This window comes from Salarias fasciatus, chromosome 11 (genome assembly GCF_902148845.1).
Source record: "Salarias fasciatus chromosome 11, fSalaFa1.1, whole genome shotgun sequence".
NCBI lineage: Eukaryota > Metazoa > Chordata > Actinopteri > Blenniiformes > Blenniidae > Salarias > Salarias fasciatus.
In genome coordinates this window covers 8,294,303-8,317,376 of record NC_043755.1, presented here as the reverse complement: position 1 = coordinate 8,317,376, position 23,074 = coordinate 8,294,303, and the positions used below count along the sequence as shown (strand labels likewise).

General features: G+C 43.6%; 1 protein-coding gene across 5 annotated transcripts in view; it reads left to right on the top strand.

The window, feature by feature from the left end:
• The window catches only part of cadm4 (cell adhesion molecule 4), a 159,148-nt gene extending 143,058 nt beyond the window's left edge, over positions 1-16,090 (top strand). For 3 of the 5 annotated variants that reach the window (XM_030102127.1, XM_030102130.1, XM_030102126.1), the window contains exons 6-9: positions 2,038-2,210; positions 9,551-9,655; positions 13,259-13,387; positions 14,593-16,090. In XM_030102127.1, coding sequence (XP_029957987.1) covers positions 2,038-2,210; positions 9,551-9,655; positions 13,259-13,387; positions 14,593-14,702 — 517 coding nt within the window. In that variant the 3' untranslated portion in view covers positions 14,703-16,090. Of the gene's footprint in view, positions 1-2,037; positions 2,211-9,550; positions 9,656-13,258; positions 13,388-14,337; positions 14,417-14,592 lie in introns of all 5 variants that reach the window. The other 2 variants (XM_030102128.1, XM_030102129.1) reach the window with 2 other exon arrangements.
• The last annotated feature ends 6,984 nt before the right edge of the window (positions 16,091-23,074 follow it).

Genomic DNA, 23,074 nt, shown 5'->3' with positions numbered 1-23,074 from the left:
ATTTCTTCGCCAGGGTGTCTGTGTAATCCTCACACCTCCTGTCTGCTCTGCCTGCCCATCTTTCATGACCAATTCATTTATTCCGCCTGCTCCGTTCCTTCCTTCTTTCTTGCTCTCGTCTCTTACCGCACCATCTCCTCCTTCTACCTGGAGTAACAAAACTCTTTACGGCCCTGTCTTTCTTCTAGGGTTTTGCTATTTTTTCAACCGCTCCGCACATCTGACACCTTATTTCTGTCTCATCTGCCCTCCTTTCTCTCCTGCCAACTCTTTCTCACAATCGCCGCCCTCTGACCGTCCATCTCCTCATTATTTGTCAGGATGCAGCCCTCGGCCGCCACTGGCGTCTTCTCCAAGCCCCCTTTTTATTCTTTCTTCTCATGTCAACCTCACCCCGCTGGCTCCCACACCCTCTCCTCCATCACCTCGCTTCTTCTTACACTCGTCTGGCACTTTAATCCGTCACTTATTATTACTCTATTAATGTCATTTAGCAGTTCGTGCTATGCGATTACTATTTAGAATTAGGAGCATTGGGAAATCCATATTTTAATCAAACATCCTAATTGCATAATTGTTTTAGATATTCAACATGGAATTCATTATATTACTTAGTGGATTACTTTACATCATTTATGTAGAACTACCAACAGAACACTATATAACTACAGCAGAGCACGAGACGTCTGGCTCTAACAGGCGATCGGCTCCATTTACTGACGATCAGCAGCTCGGCTCAGGAGACCGCATGCCGTCCTCGGGCTCGTTCTCCCTCACGGCGAGGCCGAGCAACTCTCTTCAACAAGCCCGAACAAAACCGAGTGATTACACAACAACTTTTCAGTTTGTGGGAATCGCCAGCGTATCCTCTGATGAGAGGCCAACCACTTAAAAACACACCGCTGGGCATGAGAGAGACGAGACTCTCCGCAGAGGGCACGGAAACCAAACTGATACCAATCCTAACTCAAACTTGTGGGAAAACGGCAAACAAGTCGACACTCAATTTGTCAAAGTTTCAGAGAACAACTTGGTACAAAAGCTGGAATTTAATATCTAGCTGTCTGGGTGCAATTCCAATTTACTGCATTACATTCTATTAAGATATAAAACCAGTGTTTATTTACTATGTAAAATATCTAAATATTAATCTAAATGCATATTTTATGATGTGACTTTAGGCTGCAGTGGTGTTAGCGGTCAGTACTGTCACCTCAGCACTAGAACATCTCCGGTTTGATTCCTGCGCCTGCACGAGTTTCCTCCCACACTCCAAAGAGATGATTTAGTGTCTGTAAATGATATGGCCTGCAGGATGATCCTACAAACTGAGAAGATTAAAAAGACACTTACTGTCATTTTCCTATAAGAGTAACTGCAGTTTATGTGTAATCTATAGAGAATTGCAGTGTTTCAGTCAGAACTAACACAACCCTGAAACCACAGCTGATTTATGTGGAAGCTGGATACCGCCCTGACAACGTAATGTGAGCCTCAGAGTCGTCCCGTCATGCCAAATGATTCATTACATCCAATCATGAAATCTACCGATTGCTGCAATTAGGAGGTCTGATTTTTTTAACATTTTGCGGTAAATTGCACACTGGGGGAGCGTCAGTGAAGGGGGCATGATGGTAAAGCGGTGAGCGGATTTCACTGATGATCACACACACACACACACACACACACACACACACCAGTGGAGAAGTCTGCCATGCAGGGTGCTCAATCTATCAATTGGGAGCAATTTGGGGTCCAATAGCTTGCTCAAGGACACTTCAGTATATAGTCAGGGGAAGATGGGGAATCAAACCTGCAGCATTCCAAATGAGAGGTGATCACTCCGAGTTACAGCGTTACAGCTGCCCCAAAACCAAACGAAACAGAAATGACAACTAGCTTTTTTTGGGATATGTTTGATTTTTTTTTTTTTTTTTAATACATTGTATTAAATGTAAACATGACCGGTTACACTCTCTCACTCCCTCTGCCTCTCTATGTCTGTCTCTCTCTCTCTCTCTTCTTTATTCCTCCCAGGCCTAGAAACATTCAGTGGTCCAAGATTAACGACACCTTACCTGAGAGGGCAGAGATTTCTGGCCCCACTTTCCAGATCTCGCGTCTCAGCCAATCACACAACGGGACGTACTTGTGCCAGGCCCAGAATAACTACGGACGCGCAGCCGATCATTACACCCTGTTGGTGTACGGTGAGTAACCATCATTGACGGGCAAATTGCAAGAAGTTTTTTTTCTCAGAATTTCCAGAAGAACTTGAAGACTTTGCTGCATTGATTGCCTTCCTTTGTTGTTGTCCTTCCCAGACTCGGTATCCAAAGCAGTTGTTAGCTGTTCTGAATAATTTTTTATGTTCAATGGATCCTTTGTTTGTTACGTTTCTTGTTGTTCTGTTTTGATGATATATGTATTTTATTTTATTTTTTATTTTTTTTAGCGGGGGGGGGGGGAGTCTTTTAAATTTTATTGATTCTTTTATCTGCCCAGTGTCTTTGCAGCCTGGCTATTCTGGCAACGGGCAACAGACCCATTAAATCTTGATGCTTGTCTCATCTGTCTTTCAGGTTTATTTGTTTCCCTGATTCAGACACAGCAGGAAACCTTTGCTAAGCCTCCTGTGCAATTGATTCAACAGCAATATTGATTCCACAGGAAGACATAGACTAGCCTGCTTGGATTCTAGTCACCAGCGTTATTATTCAGACTCTCACTTGTAAGAATGAGTTTCTTTCCCAGCTCTGACCCAGTCCTCCTCCTCTCAGGGAATACAGAATAACTAAAACCTTCAAACGCAATACTTAAAGATACAAGATGTTTTAACAACTGAATGAATTTCGCATCACAAGCTGTTATATATTAGAAAGAAAACAGAAGTTAATACAAAGTGAACAGTATTAATTCCTCTCAGAATCTGCTGAATGTCTGAAGTTTTCTTGTTAGCACTGCGGAACATGTTTTTCATGGTGAATCCAGGAGAATAAAGTTTACTTGAGCAGAAGGTGGCGGATAGGTCAGAATGTGGGCGAGAGACCTTTGTTTCCACAAGTTTTATTTAATGTTGGACCTCTTCATTGGTTGTGGCTAAATCATTAATGACGGTTGACCCAGATAGGCGTCGCATCGCGGCTCAAAGAGGACGGCGGTGGAACTCGCAACATCGCTTAGAAATATTACATCACTTTGTTTCGGAAAGTGCGACAAATTGGCCAACTTTCTCACTGAATATATCTGACAGCAAGGTTTTGATGTGTGTTAATGTTGTACAATCCCCACATCAAACAACTAAGCAAACCTGCAGAGAAAGAAAAAAAAAAAAGGACAAAACGGAGGTTGTGAGTTTTTAATGAACAGCAGTCGGTCTGAAAATGCATAGGAAGCTCATCATTAAAAGCTTCTACAGGTTTAAATCCATTGCATTGGTGTTTTGCCCTAATTGGACCGGTGTCACGCAGCAGGTTTGCCCCTCTGATCTGCAGCGCCTCCTGCTGGTCGCCCCTGTCATCGCTCGCCAGCACCTTATTTTCAGATCAGACACCAGGGGAAGATAAAGCGAACGCAGACAAGATGTCTTATGTAACGTTTTTTAGGCTGCCTGTAGTTAGCGCCCCCTCATCTATCAAACTAAAACTCACCCTCTCTCACACACAGACATCCACACACACACACACACACACTGCACACTCCCCTATATAAGCATCAGATGACACACATAATGGCAGCTTTCCAAAGGCATCAAGGGTGGCAACAGTAGCAAGATGAAAGGTGACATTCCCACCCACGACCCTCTCTTCTTCTCTCCTCTCTTCTTCTTTTCCTCTTTCTTCTCTCCCTGTCTCTCTCTTGGAAGGTTAGTCATGTCGAGCTTTGATGTGTGTTGCCACCGCTGTAGAGAAATGTTCTGTCTTTTTTCTTCCTCCTCCTGAGATCCCTCCTTCGCCATATTGGAGCTGTCATCTTCATTTTTCTTTTTCTCATCCATTTTTTCTCACATTTCCGCATTTATCTTTATGTTTCATTCCTTTACTCTTTGTTGGTCATTAGTTTGATATTTTTCTTTTTTTTTGGTTTTCTTTCAATCCCCTCGTCTTGTACTAAAAGGGTGTATTTAAAGTAAGCAATCTTGCTGCAACCTAAATCCATAAAGACCAGAAAACCACATAACCAGCATAAGCCTGGCTGCAGCTCCTCTGTGCTGCACCACAGATTTCCGGCAATCAGCTTTTTAAATCCTTTTGCTGTATCCCGGTATCAGTAGTGGTTTTCTGTATTTCCCCCACCCCACCCAAAAAAAAAAAAAAAAAAAAAAAAAAAGTACTCACCCACTGGGCAGATTGTTTAAATCCCTTATCTCAAAGAGCTCAGAGTTGTTGATGCAGTCATCACATTAATCTGCAGACAGCTAAAACTTGTGATTTTCCTCAATGTCATAGCTAATGATGTGGCTATAGCATGGTGATAAATATTGCTTGTGATATATCAAAAATGCAACCCCTGCATTCAGGCTGTAATGTTTCCGCTCATATTTATGTCTTTATAAATGCTACATCACTGTAAAATGCGGTGCCAGCCACGCATCTCTGCCAATACATATAAACTACCGTGGGTAATTCAATATGGTGTGACATGCTACTTTCTGAAAATTAAACGAAGCTCATCCCTCAATACGCAAACCAAATGTGTTAACATGACTCATTACTCCAACACTCACCCACGAGAGGCTTTTTTTCATAGCGGAAACCGTCACGACGAAAACAAATTTACCTCACGTCTCATGGGGGTTGATGGAAAATCACCTGGAGACCTGGAGAGTCTGCATTTAGAAAATGTGATTTAAAATGCAGGTGACATGCAGCAATGTAACAACAGCCTCTTGTTTAAACAATAACAGATTCAGAAATGTATTTTGGATTACCAGTGGAGAAGCTCCTGCAACCTGTGATCCTGTTTCCACCTCCCGGTATCCATGCACACTTATTCTAAATCCAGCAAACAATCAATATCGACTTAAAACTAAGGCTTGGTAGCTAAAGGGAGAAAGAATAGTAACTCAGAGTCAAAGTTAGTGAGAAAGTTACCCAGCTAATACAAAGTTTTAAGTCGTTCTTTTGGAGGCTGCATTGATGGAGGAGATTCTGTTGAAAAGATTTCTCCACAGACAACTGAGTTAACTGTTCAGTCCGCTGTGACGTGACAGATTTAAGTTTAGAATCGGGGAAAAATAACTCAATTACCTGACGGAATTAAATTTTAAGGAGGGGATAAGATATTAATTAAAGAGCAAAAAGTTTTACATTTCATCTAGTTCCATAATTCTTCTTCCAAAGTTGTGTTAAAAGCTGCAGTTAAAGCCTGACCGGCTCTAAATTCTCTGTGAAAAAGTAAAAAGTGACCAGGGGAGGATTGGTTATCAGGCGCACTGGAGAACAGCCTGTTTACTCTTCAGTTCTGTGCCAGTTTTGAACAACCTGTGGGACGGAGGATTACCTCACGCTTTTAAGAATTTCCCTTCAACGTTCTTATTTTTCCTTTTTACAAATGAACGTCATAATTACTGTGTGATGGAATGTGATATCATAAAAAACACATTCTGCTCTTCCTTTCCTTCTGGTGTACTTCCTATTCAGCTTCTGTCATGACTATTTTAGATATTCTCTCTTTTTCTTTTTCTTTTTTCTCTTGTCCGCTCCTTGCTTTTATCTTATTTTATTCTGTTCCTTTCAATCCATCGCCACTTCTTCCACTCTATCAGTTCGTACCCTTTTCAATAATAACCTCTCTTGTCTGTAGCGCTGCCCACTGTTCTCACCTTTTTTACACCTGCGGTTCCCTTCCACCCTCCACTCCTCCGACGCCGCCACTGTTTCTCACCTCGCCGCCAGTTTGGCCCCTATTTTAGGTTCAGCCGCAGTTCAGTCCGTCCTCTTTACTCAAAAGAAGATCTTGCCTTCCGAGGGAAATGGCACCGAGAAAAGTGATTGTTAAGTAGTGAGCGAGTGCGGGTGAGCCGGGGCCGGGAGAGGGTGGGAGGACGCCACGGAGGGATGAGCAGGGAGGGACCTGGGTCGAACGCAGGTTAGCGTTCGGTTCCGCATCTTCGGTGTGCTTCCAGTCCTCCCAGAGGGTATCCCATGGTGCAATGGAGGAGTAAGAATGAGCAGAGGGGGAATGCTGGAAGTTATGTGCTGCGAGGAATGAGTCAGCAGAAAAACTTCCTGGTCTCTCCCTCACATTTTGTGTCAACCTTCCCTCTGCGAGAGTTATCTGCCACCGGGGTGTGTACGCCGAGCGCAGACCCAGGCGGTAGGGGTTGCCAATTTGTCGCAGGTGCTTTAGGCGCTGTCGCTTCACAGAAGAGATCGGTTTAATGTTAGCGAAGGAGAACAGAGAGCGAGAGGCGGGACGCTGTCCGGGGAGCCTGGGCCAGCGCTCAGAAATGATGCATCGAAGCACAGTTCTGTTTGACTGGTCCCACTTGTTCACATGTAAGTGGTGTAAGTGTGTGTGTGTGTGTGTGTGTGTGTGTGTGTGTGTGTGTGTGTGTTGAGCAGTTGTGTGTAATTCAAAAAAATTGACATTTTGTACTTGTGTGCAAATAGGTGTGTGCACAAATTAATACAATTAAATTAACTTGCAGCTTTTTTCTTTTAAGCGTTTAATGATTTAAATGTGACAAATCGTTGTTAATGAATCGCCACACACACACACACACACACACACACACACACACACACACACACACACACACACACACACACACACACACACGACAAAAGAAAAAATGGATGTGGTATTTGCTTTCTCACCATTGTTAAGTAGAAATTGGATTTTTTTTTTTTCATGTTTATATGCATAAAGGTGCATGAGCATATGAGTGCATGTGGCTCGGAGGAGAATGTTGCTGATTGTCTGCTGAAAACCCGAAGGGCTTCCTTATGTAATTGAACTGAGCTGCTGCTCTCAGATGAATCGCCGAGCCAATAAAACCCATTAGAATTGAATTGCATGAGAGAGTGCGGCATGAGGGGAAGAAAGGGAGAGAGAGAGAGAGAGAGGGAGACGCAGTCACGGCGGTGATAAGGGTTTTAGTTTTCATGTATGTTACACTCATGCGTGTGAGACATGTGCATGAGAGCACACATGTAGAAACCCGCAGTACGGAGGTGGAAGTGAACAAAGAGATGAGGACTAATAGATCCACTGGAAGATTCCTGGAAAGCAGAAGGGAAAGATGGGTGTATAGTGAAACGTAGAAGGCTACGAGGTGATCAGGGATTAGTCGGTGTCCTCCTCGCTTGTTGCAACGAGCCGCCGTCCAGATAATTGGATTGAAAAAAAAAAAATAAGGATTTTCATTTAATTGAGGGAGACTTTCAAAAAATACATAAAATGAGAATCAAAGCGCGAAAAGGTTAGAGGGTAGTGGCAGAATAAGAGCAAGATAGTACAAAGTCAATTTCATTTAAGAAATTGTCTTTTAGTGCTTTTAGCTTCAATATGCGACAAAGCATTTGACATGTGGGAAGTTTTTGAATGAGTCCTGAACCAATCAGTGTCTCTCCTTGTCACCTCGGCGTTGGACCTTCTATCAATGACTCATGTTCAATACGCCCACCGATGACTCAATAGACATCTGCTGCTTTAGGCACGGGTCCTATAATAAGGAACACTGAACATGAAACAATAACGGCGCCCATTCAAAATGGTGGCGCAGTTTCCTCAGGCGCACTACTGCCAGAGTGAGATACGAGGAGAAACGTCATTATCGCGAGTGCCGCCTCATCCATCCCTCGAAATAACATGGGCCGCGTGCCTGATTGGCAGGCATATAGTGTTAATGAATAACAATATGATGTGGAAGGAGGAGGGGGGGGAAAAAAGGACGCTATCGGCCAAGAGAACGACAGCTGTATGGCATTCTCCTTAATTAAGTTGAAGAGAGGCAGTGAGGGAATGTAGTCACAGAGGACTGAAACCAGAGAGCCAGCTGAGGCACTTGGATGAAGGGAAGCAGGGAGGCGGGGGGGGGGGAGTTTAGTTAATGAAAAAAGGAAGAAATGTTGGCCAAAAAAAAAAGGATTGAAAAAAAAAAGTTGGAAATGGCAACAAAAAAAAGGTCATTTGTGATAGTCAAAAGAAATTAATCAGTGTCCAGTTAATTAGTGCAGCAACCCCGGCCATTAATCCTCCGCCTTTAGGCTAAAGTGACGCGCACGTACACGCAGAGATCCGTCCACACAGGCGAGCCCAAGGATATGCATTCAAACTGCGGACATACTGTACATTCAAGTCGGTGTTTGAGTAAATGCTATTTATCTCCATTTGATCCACTTTCTGTTGCAGTTTTTCTTCACTTCACTTCTTTCTCTCTTCTTTTTTTTTTCCGTCTTTCGCACGAAATGCATTACACATCATGTACATTTCTTAACAGAGAGTAGAAGACCAAGGCTAGGCTTGATGGGAAAAAAAAAAAAACACAGGAGGAGAGAGGCATAGTGCTGACATAAGAAGAGTGCAAAAAGAGATTGATGATCTCAGGGCCAGTGGGAGAAAGGGAGAGAAGAGACAGAGGAATACTTACCAATAAATTACTCCTGAAGAAAAGGGGGCCTGTGTGTGGTGTTTGTGTGCGCGCGTGCACGCGCTCGTGCACATGCGTCCTAAACCTGGGATTCATAGACTACCTTGCATGTTGCAGTCGCAGAGACGGTTTGATGAAGTGGCGTATTATTCACTTTGAAAGTGCTGATACACTCTCGCACATTCACACCCACACCTCCATCTCCCTCCGAGTTCTCGTCAGACGTTATTTTTTGTCTTTAGCGGCGGTATGAACTTGTCTCTTTCTACCTCTGTACCTACCATTGTGCGTGAGCCATTGATTTGGAGAATGTGTCAAGATCCAAGTTATTGTTCAGTCCTGAATGAGACGGTCCCTGCGTGGCTCTGTTCCATTGGGATTGCATCTGTCACAGACAATGTCTCTGTCTCTCCTGCCATTGTACCATAGAAAATCTGTCAGTGATAGAGAATGTGTTCCTTCATATTCCAATTGCTTCAGAGATGAACGACAGTCTGCCAGACATAATTTTCTTCAGTCTCTCCTTTTAAGGATGGTTTTTTTTTCCCCCCCCGTTGTAAGCATCTTCTTTAACCCCCTCGGCTGATACAGAGGTCATTCATCTGCGCCCTTATCGCTTGCCTGTAGTCAAAATCGATTCTCCTTTGCAAACACAACCATTTCCAGAAAATAATTAGAAATATTGGTATCTGTTATTAGAATAGCTTCAGCTTCCCTCAACATTGAATTTTTAATGATCTTTTTTTTTCTTTCTTTTTTTTTTTTAACCACTTTGTGTGCTGCATTTTAAGATGTGAGCTGCTTGTAGCTCTGTTCAACAGCAGCATGAAGCTCCAGTGTGTTTCCACAGTAATGAAGCATGTTTAACCTGACTTGAAAACCCCTGCAGCTCCCGTGTCCCTGCATGTTTTGGCATTTGTGCTTGCATGTCATCCCATTCCTGTTTGTCTGTAGAGAATGTGTCAGTCACTACCACCCAACCCAACACCACCCAACCCACCGTCCTCCGCCCTGCCACCCCAACCCTCCTAACACCCGGCTTCGCCCCGAACCCAACAGGTAACACACACACGGCTTTTTCTTCTGCTTCTGCCACCTTGTATGAGAGAATGCCTTAGCATTGCCTTAACCTGAAAAAGCCAATCATGTCTGGATTGGCTTTGCTTGATCAAAGTGGTCGATTCTCCTTAACTCAGCTTTAAAAGTGCAAACTTGTACATAAATCCACAATTAATATATTAATAAAAAGAAATGGTCTTGTTCGTTCTGGAAATCCACAAGCAGGAGTTCATTAATCACATGAAAGCAGTTTACGTTGCACTTTTAATGAGGTTGTGTATTGCACTGACTCAATAGTTCACGTTCTCCTAAACACACAAGTAATGAGGGGAAAAAAAATCAATGCATTTTTGTTGAAATCTACATGAAATATTGGTATTGCTTGACTTTTTTTTCCCCCTGTCGATATAATCACCGCAGAAGTCATCAAGTAAGTCATCATTTGCTAACATAAAAAAATAACTGTCGTATTTAGAGAGGAAAATAAATCTCTTCCTCATCAGCTGTCAGTCAGGTTCCAGCTTCGTGCAGGTCAGAGCCTCGCTGCACCCCTCCATTTCACTCCTCATCCTTTCCCCCGCTCTCCTTGGGTGTCTCACACATTTGATGGCTCCCGGTGCTCCCTTCCCACATACACACAAAAACAAACGGATGCATTTAAACACACACATATACACACCCTTTTTTTTTTTTTTTTTCCTGCTGCAACCTTCCTTTGCCCTGCATTTACATGAGCGTACGAGTCTGCAGACGCTCCGGTATGCACCACACACAACCACCCACTCGCTCTTTCCTTATCACTGGCTGTTTGATGCTCCATCAACACACACACTGCCCAGTCAGCATTTGTGTGTGTGTGTGCTCATGGAGCTTGGTGGGTACTGTTAATGAACCAACACTAAGACTTGGGGGAGCTAGCAGCACACACAGCCTTTTGCTGACTGACATTGGCCTCTGGAGGGTTCAGAAGGTGCTGCACAAACATCCACCTGCACACAAACACACAGAGCAGGAACGACCGCGGATCCAGGTGGTTTCCTAATCATATCCTCCCAGAAGAATGAAAACACTGCATCTTGAAGAAATGTTGCTTAGCATGACTCTGCTACCTCCAGTTTGTGTGTTTATAAGTACACACTCTCTCTCTCCCACCATTTTTCTTCTCTTTTTATCCGCGGAATCCATTTATCTCATACGTGCACTCGCACAAACACATGCTCCCTGTTATCTCCCCTTTTTTTTTTTCCTCCCCCTGCACCTTGAGCTGCTCTCTGTCTCCTTTCCTCTCTATTACTTAAAAGGAAAGATGAAGCGAGGGGAGCGCGAGCATGCCTCTTGTTCTTCTGTTGCCGTCTGTCGCAGGCAGAGGTTGTTCACCTGCTGGGCATGTGTGGAGATGTCATAAAGAGTCTTAAGAAAACGACGACTCCAACAGTTTGGTGAATGTTTAGTCGGGGTTGATGTATCATCTGAGGGGTTTCTGGGAGAAACAACACACTTTTTAATGTTGTCAGTCATTTCCTGGGGAGCTTTGGGCTGCAGAGGATTAACAGCAGGTTGACTTGAGGGAAAGGTAGAGCAATCAGTAGTCGCTTCTTCTTTTCATTTTTTTTCTTTATTTCTATGAAATATTGCTTGGGCCAACTGCTTGATCTTATCACATTTGAATCCCCTGCGCCGTGCATCTGCAGATGCAGCAATATTCATTTTAACCACACACACACGTATATGATAACACTTCATCATGCACGTAATGAGAAATAAGGTGTCACTTGTAACAATGCTCAGTGAAACACTCGTCCAGGAAATACATACATTACAATAAGCTGCTATTCCCTCAACGGTCAACCTGCCCCTCCTCCTCCTCCTCCTCTTTCTCTCCTTTCTCCATCACTCTATCATCTTCTGATCCCCGTGTGTTAGCACTTTATTAATGATTCATGTTTTAATTTCAGCCTATGAAGGTCCTAAAGCCACATCAAATACCTGTGACCTTGCCTTCTATTGCTCTTCCCAGCTCTCACCTCCATCAGAAAGATGTTATCATTCTAAGCAATACAGATGCCGTCTGCCCTCCACGGCATGTGTTTCGCGGCTCGCGCTGACTTACAATGCTCTCGAACAAGCATCTCTTTGTGTTGGTCCGGATCTGTGCGCAACAATAACAGCTTTCAATGTCCTCGGCCATTTTTACTGTCGAAATTGTCCACAGGCAAATGTATACCTGCACATAGGAGGGGAACAAACTGTTCCCTCCAACCCATTAAGGCCTTGAACAACATGCAGAAAAACTTCTCTGGATGTGACACGGATGCTTTTAGTTGACGTCACTGTGTTTAACAGCGTTGCCAGATGCAATGCATTGTGGCTTGCTGAAAAACAAGTGGGGGGGAAGGTGAAAATTCAGCTCAGATCCCGACGGAGGAGAGCACAATTGTAGCAAAATATCATGAAGAGACAAATACAAACATCGTAATTGGTTGTGTTATGCCAAATGGTTTTAGCAAATCTGTGTAGGAAGTAAGGTTTTGATTTTTTTCCACAAGTAATGTCAGAAATTTCTGAAAAGCGATCAAGAGATACCACAGCAAGTCAATGAGCTTGTGGGATTTTATTGACAGAATCAGTTTGGATTACGGCTAAAAATTAAACTGTCTAATTGATCCAGTGGTTGCTGCATCCGTCCATCTTTTATACCTCTTTATCCAAATTAGGATGGCAGAGCGCTGGAGCCGATCCCAGCTTACAGGATGCAGCCTGGACAGATCACCAGTCCATCTCAGGATAAATACACATTCACACACTCAGAAATTTATCTAACATGTCTTTGGACCAGAGGAGGAAATTAGAATACCCCTCACAGCCTGGCATCAAACCCAAAATAGTCATGCTGTGAGACCCAAGTGCTAATCACTCCTCCACCGCGCCGCCTCCAAAGATCGTGACGGTAAAAATGGTTTTAACTGCCTTTCCCTCTGGGATCTGCTGTTTTGTCTTTAACCTTAAAGGGGCAAAAGCTTCGGTTTGATATGAATTATTCCGAACCACGAGTGCAATTTAAACTGCACAATGTCACTTGGCTTTTTCTATCTTTTTCTTCATCTCTCTTTACTCATTCCGTGGTGAAGTGTTTGGTTTCATTTCCGAGGGCTGCGCCAGTCGGGGTGTAAACACACTTTAAGTTTTCCTCATTCAAAATGCATTGTGCATTTGACAAGTGCTTGGATGAAGCGGTCTTGGAGAGGCTGACACACTTATTTCTTTATTCACTCTACTCATTTCTCCACCGTTTTCTCACCCATTTCTGACTGTCTGGCATTCCGTGCCGTGGGGGTGATGAAAGGTGATAATGTAAGTTGGGTGGAAGATATCGACCTCTCCTTTCTCCCATCTTGCCCCTCACCCGCCCCCATGCTGCTGTTTTATATGACTTTTTTCCTCCCTCGCCTTTATCTTTCCTGCTTTCATTTTTTCATCCATTTCTTTCTTTGTCTCAATCTCCTTTCCTGCACCTGACTTGCTTTATCTCCACATTTCCCTCTATGTATAGCGCACTCTACCCCACACCCTCACTGTCTCTCTCTCTCTCTCGTTCTCTCCTAGACCCTGGTGCAGTGGTTGAGACTCACAGCGCAGTACCGTACGCGGTGATAGGTGGCGTGCTGGCACTGCTGGTCTTCACCGTCATCTGCGTCCTCATTGTCACCATCTGGTGCTCCGTCCGACAGAAAGGTAACGCGCCCTCAAACAGACACATCAAGTTTCTTTCACAATCGCCAGGCATGTGTTGGCAGGAAAGGTCCTTTAATGCCGTTCCTACAGGCTTACTTCTGGACGTAATCGAATCCTAGCTGGAACCTCCTTGTTTTGAAGAATAATCAGTAAGCAGAGGTGTAAAATTGCCAGGAAAAAGCCTGCAGGGCAGGATGCTCCTTTCTTGCGAGGCACTGTCCATGATAGATGACCTTGGCCAGGGTAGTGGAAGTGGAAGGGTCGGGTGGGAAATGTAGGTGTGGTCTCGGTGTTTTATGACTCTATGTTAGTGTATCAAGGCTCATCTATTAAAAGCAGTCACTCTGAGTTCCCTATCTTTTTAAGTGCCCTCTTATTGGCAGCCCTGCGCCGTTCGCTGCGGCTGCCAAGAAATGATCAGGGAATTGTCGAGCACGCCGTGACCGGGATAGTTTACCCTGTGGCTGGACCAGCCATCAGTCAACATTCAGCCTGTTTTGACCACCAATCAGATCGGAGACAGGGAACATTACAGCCAATCCGAGCGGAGACAGAGCCATTAGGGGCTTTGTCTTTGGTAAGCTGTGACTGTCAGCATGCCAGTCAACCTCTGGTAAGGAGAATGAGAGTGTCACTCACCCCTATTGGGAAGGGACACTCCGGCAAGAAACGGAGTTAAACACGCCTTGCTCTCCATAACCTGCACGACACAGAACCATTAATCATCGGCCTGAGGGATGGGGAAAATGAGTGTGATGGGCTTTCTGAGTGACACAAACGTGCCATTGTTCTCTTGCACCTAACATCCCCTCCACCTTTTTCTGCCACTCTCTCTTCCCTCCCCGTCTTTTATTCTCTATTATTCTTCCATTATCGCTCCTCTATTACCTCCCCCTTTTATGACTCTTCTCTTCACGCATCCATCCTCCACGTCTAATCCCTGCTGGTAGGCTCGTACCGTACACGAGAGCCTATTCTTGCCTGGTATTGACCTAACAATCAGTTAACTAATGAATTAATCAGTCATAGGTACGGTATTCAGTAACATCGGCGCTGATTGGTTTGATAACGCTGCATGGCGCTGCAGTGATCATGACGCTTCGCCGCCTAACCTTCCCCTACCTCTCCCTTTCTCTTTCTCTCTCTCTCTCTCTCTCTCTCTCTCTCTCTCTCTCTCTCTCTCCCTCTCTGTCTCGTTCTTTCAGGTTCCTATCTTACCCATGAGGCCAGTGGGTTGGATGAACACGGCGAGGTGCAGGAGGCCTTCCTCAATGGGAACGACGCCAGCCAGGGCAAGAAGGAGTACCTACTGTAGCCCCTCTACCCCCCCCTGCCCACCCCCTCCTCTCTTCTGACCTCAGACCCCTTACCCCTTCCTGTCCCAGTGTCCCACCTTATATACAGTATACACACACACACACACACACATACACACACACAGACACTTCTACACAATGCGCCGTAAGAGGCAGCCTTCTGAAAACGACTGTACACAGATTCCGCACACAGCCAGTTCATCCCACTCCATTCCACGACATCTCCTCAAAACCCAGAGACAGACCGAGAAAAAGAGAGCCTAGACCCACCAGCCATTAACGACTGTGCCATATACTGTAAGTCGAAGAAACTGGGAGGGAAAAAAAAAGAGAGGGAGGGGGGTGGCCGCAGACTAAGGTGAATGTAGACACAAATGAAATGATGCCATTATTACTTTGATCGAGAGGGAAGCGGGGAGCACAAAGAAAACCGGCACTCTGCCGATGCAGCCGCCAAAGTGGAAGGGAGAATTAGAGGCAGATGACTGCCGTAATTCCCTGCCTGGAGAATAGGAGAATCATTTTCACACAGCTCGATCTTTAAGGGATGAAGACAGTAAGGAGTAGCGCGTGCGGAGGGAGGGGGGGGGGGGGGGGGGGACAGAGGGGAGAGGGAGGGTTGACCAGGGGCTTCTGAGTGCTCGGTGCTAGAAAATTGAATTTTTTTTTAAATCGTCGCAGCATGTTGCCTACAAAACGAAACGCGTGTTTAATTTCCTGTGTACGGCCAGGAAGTCCAGAAAAGTGTCTACTTAGAACGAAGTAACTGTCCTGTTTTGCTGCCAATTCATAGGGAAAAAAAAAAAAAAAAAAAAGCAGCGAAGTAAACGTGGATCCCTTTTCTTTTAATTCACTCTCCACATCCTCCTCCTCCGTCTCTCTTCACCTGTTACCATCCTCTCCCCTCTCTCTTGTATCTCTCTTTCGCTCTGTCTGTCCTCCCCATCGCTCCTCCTTTGTTGGCGCCTAATAATGAAGGGATTAGCGTTGGGCTGCGTTCCCGAGGAAGAAGAAAGGAATATGACTTGCTACGGCATTAAAGAAAAGCTTAATTATTTTAGAATGTCATTAAGAGGATAAAAAGGTTTAAAAGTCTTAATAAGAAGGGCAAGGGGAGCGATAGCGAAGGGAATGAATGGGGGGGGAAAATAAAACGGAGGGATATTTTTTCTGAATGCTACGACACATATGCAGATACATGCACACATTCATACTCACAGTGAACATGTTGACAGAACAAGTATACATATCTCTGAATTCCTTGTTTGTATAAAAAAAAAAAAAGAACAGCAACATAAATTAAATTAAACTTTTAAGAAATAAGAAAACGGTTTACTATTGAAACGCATTATGAAGCAACTATACTAACACAGAATATTAGCCTATAGAGGTGCAAAGCCGAACAAACTACTGTCCAGTGATCTTTAAAGAAAAACAAAGAAAAGAATAAAAAAAAAAATTCATTTGTCTTTATGAGAAACCAGAGGTCTTATTGATTTTTTAATTATTATTATTATTATTATTTGAACAATTATGATTGTTGTTACTGTTATTATTATTGCCGTTGTTATTATTATAATTGTAAATGTTAAAGAAATGTACACTTCCCATGGTTTGTTTTTGGTTCTACTGTAGAGAAATTGCTGTCTCTTCTCACTCTTTTCCCTCTTACCTTTCCCAGCTCTGATCTCTCTCTTTCTCTCTGTCTGCTGTGCCTAGTTGTCTCTTCTCCGGTCTCTTTCACTCTTGTTTATTTTAGAGTCCATGTGTCATTGTTGATATATAGCTAACTATTTCTTTATAGGGGAAAGATACAAAGCACGACAAAATAAAAAAGACTCCAAAAAGAACCTGGGGGATTTGACTGTTTTTGTGTGTATGTGTGTGTGTGTGTGTGTGTGCGCTGTGTGTTTACTGTGTAATTAGCAGGTGCTGTTCTTTGAAACGCTGTGGAAAAAGGAGAACAGGAGATGGAGCATATGATTAGATCAATGGGGAATCGTGGAATTATAGGTGGGGAGATAAGGACCGAGGCAGCGGAGCTGGATGCAACAGGCAGTTCATTCAGAATAAACAAAACAGAAGGTTCGGTGGCAGGGCTAATGAATCATGAGAACAGATAGCAGGGGAAAAAAAGGATGACAGGAGGGTTGAGTCAGATGCGCGCAGAAAAATATGACTCTGCCATTAACTTCCACACAATCAATACCAGATTCTGTCGAGAAGCACTCAACATGTCCATCTGTGTGCAGGGCTAGATTTGAAAGCCGCTGGAGGTCGCCGGGTGATAGATCGATGTGTTTCTCTTCTATCGACGGCAAAGCTCCGCGGTCGCCTGTCATAAAGACAGATTGTCAAACGGCAATCAAAGTAATGGACTTGCCAGGCGCTACCAGCCTGAGTTGACACTCTGGCCAACAAACAATTCAGCCCACACCAGACATATCTTCAGTTTATGATGAGGACGAGGTGGCACTGGTAGCTCATGTTATCGGACCTGCTGCGGTCGATGAGTTATGAAACCGACAGTATTGTCCTTTTATATGTCTTCCAAACTGAATTGCGTGTTCTTCAGCAATACAGGCTTCTTTTGTTTGTTTCTTTGTGGCACTCAAATGTGGATCCTCTTTCTTGGGTGCTTGACACTTTTTGGTTTTGTAAAAAAAAAAAAAAAATTATGCAACCAGCAGTGCAGTTTCTTACCTCCTGATGTATTAACTCACTGAAAGGAGCAGCCAGATGAATTCACTCTTGATTACTACATTTAGATAAAAAGAAGGTATTTAAGTCATTTGCCTACAAAAAAATTGCCAGAAACAAATGCTTACTGAAACGTATCAATGTTCTTTCAATGGGTTGTCAGTGTTTAAACACTTATTTTCGTGATGTGTCCCTATCTGTGTAACTGTAAGCGTGGGAAGAGGGAAAGTTACCACTTGAGAAGTTAAATGATTACCAGAAACCAGTCAATAAGTCAACTGTTCTTATCACATATAAACAGTCTCATCACATGTATCAACCAACACACAGATGAAATGTCAGCGTGAAATCTATATTATCCAAAGACTCTGCTTTTATGCTGATGAATCAATATGTATACCAGGCTAATTGCTTTTCACTCTGTGATGAGGTTGGGTAATTACAGAGCGAACAATCGAGAATTATTATTTCTCACGGAGAAGTGGAAAGGCCATGTTGTTGAGCGACATCAAACAGTTATTCTGACTTCTTTGAAAAAACAAAGCCATAAATAGGATTTCTGCAGCTACATATAAGGAATCATAACTGTACTGGATATGTGTACCAGTGCGATTTGTCCTTTCAATTTCATCATTATTCAAGTGAAAAAAATAAACTGGTGTCTTAATTCTGTTGTTTTGTTGTTTGTGGCGACTGCTTTACTGAAATAATTTTTCTTCATTTGATGTGTTCTATGTGGTTCTCTGAACTACAGATAGCTGTGAGAGAGGGATAATGGGGGGAATACAGCTGCTACTCCTGATAACTATCAGATTATCACTTTGAACATGAAGGATGATGATTACCGGTAGTTGCATGAACACAGGAACAAAGAAGATAATCGGCAACCAAGAAACAGCTAGTTGTAAATTTCTCTGAGTTTATTCGATGCAATATTTTGTCTAATAATGACAAGAGGAAGACCTGGAATAAATCACATGGCTTCTCTGCATTTTGTAGTTTTATGGAATAATGTTCACATAAGTGGATTCTCTATTTATGACCCGTTTATGGCAGTCGTATTTTATTTGTACGAGTTGCAGTAAATATGAATTTCCACCCAAAACACAAACTGTGTTTTTTTTTTTTTTTTGCCACATGCTGGATTAAGCACAGTTTTTATCCATCTTTAAAGCTTATGTTTTCCCAGTCTCGGGTCTCCGACCCCAGCTAGCAAAGAGGTGTGTGCAGAGTGACAGCAGAACACGAGGCATTGATTGGTGCAGCTGAGCGTGTCTATGCACAGAATCAACAGGGAGCGCAGAGCTTTCAGGCTCACACAGCAATTGGACCGGCAACCATGGCAGCGAAACCGTGGAAAAAAAAGTCTGTTTTTGTTTTTTCTTTTTTCTTTACCAGGTTTTTTTGATCAATATTCTGTTCCAACTGAGGGGTTTTTTTTTCTCCCGCTTTAAAAATATACCAAAGTCTCCTTTTTTATTTTCAAATATTTGTCAATGAGATGGAAAACATGCCCAGGTTTGGAAATGGATTAGAACGATCCACATGAACTGTTGAAGACTGGAACACCATAAAGCAGAGAGAGCTTGAGCGAGAAAGGAATATAAAGGGCTTGAAGAATTTGAAAAGAAAAGAAAAGAAAAGGCTTGTAGAATTAAATGCCTGTGTTCTTTGCAGAGGGATTTTGCCAATTCATTATTTTTTTGGGGACCATCTGTGATTTCTTAACGCCAATGTGGGTCAAGATGATCAGTTCAGTCTGTGTGATCAAGGCCTGTTTTCCACTGCAGGAGTGCGTGACGCTGTATTTACAAGATTGTCTTTAAAAACCGTGCGTAAATATTGTGTCATAAACAGGTTAATTATGTGGTTTTTTTGCTCACAATGCCAAGTCCTCTCTGGACCACTGTGTTATTACTGAATATTTAATTAAATGCTGTCACTCATATATCTACATTACTGGTGGTTGGCTTAACTGAGATTTAAAACAGGCTTAGAATAAGACTCATAGGAAAAGCAGTCAAAGAAAACAGACATCTGTGATCAGGGTAGTAGTTATCATCTGGAGACTTAATTTTCTCACTGACATTTGGTGTGGGACCAGATAATTAACTGGCCTTTTCATTTGCGTGTTACTCATACTGTGTGTGCCGATTAGTTAAAAAGCCAACAACAAACATGAATATGCCATATTTATTTGGTCCGCACATCGTTTTTCTCAAACGCTAGCGATCTCTTATGCAAACAAGATGTGAAAGTAACTATGTTTAAGAAGGATTATTTCGCTGTAATGAGTTTCTAAAAGAATTTATTATTATTTATTTGGAAAACAATATCCCACATCTCCTACTGAGTAAAATGTAATCAAACTTCTGGGCAGACTTTAGCTTTCAGGGAGTGTTTCGCTGAAGACCACGGAGCTGCTTGCATTGCCTCACACAGCACCATATGGACAGATTTTCCTCGAGACTGAGGTAAAGCAGGGGGGAGGTTGGGAGCGGCGAGAGGAAATGACACTCGTTCTCCCTTCACTTGGTTTCTTGGTGGAGTGAAAAGGATCTGGGGCACAAGACCGTACAGCTGGAAGAGGAACAGGGCAACAGGATGAACCCAGGGAGGCAGAAAGGTTCCAGGAGTGAAAAGCAAGAGAGTGTGGAAAATGTGGAGTGGCGAGCACAGCAGAACTAAAAGGGAGAGGGATAGGGTCAGTGATCGGACCAGGCAGGAGTCGTGTTTTGGAAGGTCTGCATGGCTAAATGCTGCTTTTCTTGGCTTCATGCATAGCAAGTCAAGGCAAATGGCCAGCAGGCAAAGCAAGGGGAGCAGGAAGACTGTGACCCCGTGGACATAGACGAGAAACTGAGGGGTGAGAATAGCGTCGGGGACACACACGCCCCAGTGGCTGCTGTGGATCTCGGCATAAGTAAAGTTACTCATGTCCTCCACGTAAAACTTTGTCCATAAGCCGCCATACGGAAGGTAATTCCCGATGATTTTCAGGTCTTGGTTATACTTGGGAGGTGGGGAGGAGGTCAGCCGGGGGGAGGAGGTGGTCCAGTTGGTGCCCAGTCCGAGGTTAGCCGTATCCAGATCCTTGCCTCCGCTTCTCCATTTGTCGAGGATGTCTGAGCCGATGAACTGGGCGAAGGAGGACAGGATGGAGCCCACCCAGCACAGCAGGACAACACACAGGGCCCTCCGACGGGTCACCACTGACGAGTATCTGGCATCCAAACACACGTTGATATGGCAGCCAATCAATACTGAGGGAGCATTTAAGCTTGGAATTTAAAAACACACACACATTTCTGCAGTGCAGTAGTAGATGTGATCACCTTTTTCATTCTATACGGTCTGTAATTGAAATGAGGTCTGACCCGCAGCAGCTGCAGCAGCTACGAGTCGCGGTCGATTTCCTGAATGTACTGCCCCAGGTTGTTTTCATATTTGAGTGTCAAACAGAGGCATCCAAAACTATTTATATTAACCAAACGGTCAACTGGTTAGGACAAACAAGCACCACGGAAAAAAGATGGAATCGGGCTGTCTTCCTCTGAAAGGTTGGATTTGTCGGTCAATGTCAATCAAACCAGCGCCTCGGAGCTTATTGATATTTGCTCACCATCTCTCAGGTGGCAGTATCAGGGTTGTCTGATACAACCAGCCTTGTGAGTGCGGATTAGACGCTCTGTTTTCAATATAGCAGTATTCCATACAATGCTGCATCTTGCCAGATTTTTCTTTTTTTTTTTTTTTTTTTTTTTTTTTTTTTTTTTTTTTTACTGTTATATTGATTTTCTGCCTTTATGGCTTAAAGCATGTTTGAGAGCGCTGATTGACTCTCACCGCACACATATTCAACCTTTCTCCGCACATACAAGACAGTAATAAAACACTGTATTCAGCTGTAAAGTTAGTTTTCTTGTTCATCTTAAGAAGGAAAAATACCGTATGATAGAGGAAGAACAATTTTTTATCTATTTGTTCCGTTATTATGGTTACCAGACATTCACTTTCACTTGCACATTTTTGTAGATTGAACGTTTTCACACTCACCTGTTCGCCAAATGATGGTGTAGATGGGTGTCCAGTGTGAGCAGCATTAGCAGGAACATGGTGAACTGCCTGACCAACAAGGGGCAACACACCAGGGTGATGCAGGTGTACAGACACTGGGGCGACCTCAGGTTGAGCAGCACCGTTACAGGGACTCCTAGCGCGCCTCCGATGGCCCCCACCCAGCCCAGGCACAGGCGAAGGCAGCATGACACACTCCTAGGCTGGGGTTTGACGCTCTGGACTCCGTCCGCCACGTCGCCGCTGCCGCCGCTGACCACCACACACAATCTCACACTGATCGCAGTGATACAGACAAACAGGCAACACTGGCACAGGGAGTACAGCCACATGAACTCCATGTCTGGGAGAAAAGATAAAAAAAAAGATAGGTTAATCAATTTCAGAGTTGCAAAAACAGAGAGAGAGCAAGACAATAACAAAAAATGTGCACCTTACCTATAGATTGTTTAAAATCACTCATACTATGTAATGTTTTCAAGCTATACAGCACACTCTTCACAGCCCTCCAGTCCGACCTCAAACCAGGGAATTCCTCTCAATTTAAGGGTTCATTGCTTATATATATGGAAATGAGAAATGTTAAAGAAAAAAGACCAAAATGCAAATGCAGCATATTTTACTCCAACCCTGTCACCTCTGTCCTCTGATTCCATATGGGTCTTCTAGTAAAGGCTGCCCCTTCACCTGCACAGTCAAAGGAACAGTCAAATATAGAGAAAAAGGCAGTGAATAAAAGGTATATAAATGAGAAAGGAGTGACAAAGAATATAGGGAATTCTGGGGTTAAGCACCCTGGCCCAGGAAAGAATATTAATAACAGTCAGGATGAACAAGAGAAACTACAGCTGTAGATGGATTGAAAATGGGATGCAAGTTTGTGTTAGGGGCACAGAGAGAAGATATTTTGATAAGTATTGGAGAGCTGTAAACGTGCCTGGAGACTGAAAAGGTCAGGCCAGACCAGACTTGACAGAACCTCGCCACTGAGGATGTGAGCGCCATGCAAACACAGAACAAGAAGCAGCAAGCTGTGTGGCAGCAGCCTCTGCGCACTCCTCTCTGTCCTCTTATTTCCTGCTCTTTGTTTTGGCATTTGTTCCATTGTGCATCATTCAATCACGCATACTGTCTGAAACACAAATGTGTTCACATCTCTGTGTAAATACATGAATGCTGACATTCAGTCGCACAAGCATGCACTCCCGCAGTGAGTGATTACCAGTTAATGTACTCAAAAATGATTGGCAGCTAATTCCCCTGCATTTTTACACAATGGTTTCACATGAGGCAGAGTGAGGGAATATTGAAATAGCAGATTTGTTGCCTCAATATGCCACCTGTCCATTTCCATGTAATTAGTTTGACCTTTTTGGAACATTAGGTGTTTCGTCACTTCCATAATAATCACGACTGGCTGAAATAACCTCTTTATACCACTTCATAATCACTTTACACAGTTGTCTACGGCCTCACTATTTGAAGGGCCTCAGCAAAATTGATTTACTGAAGCAATTAATGAAGTTTAATCCATCTACTGTGAGTTGTCAATTCAGATTGGTGGCTGAACACTCCCAGTGCAATTAATGGCCTT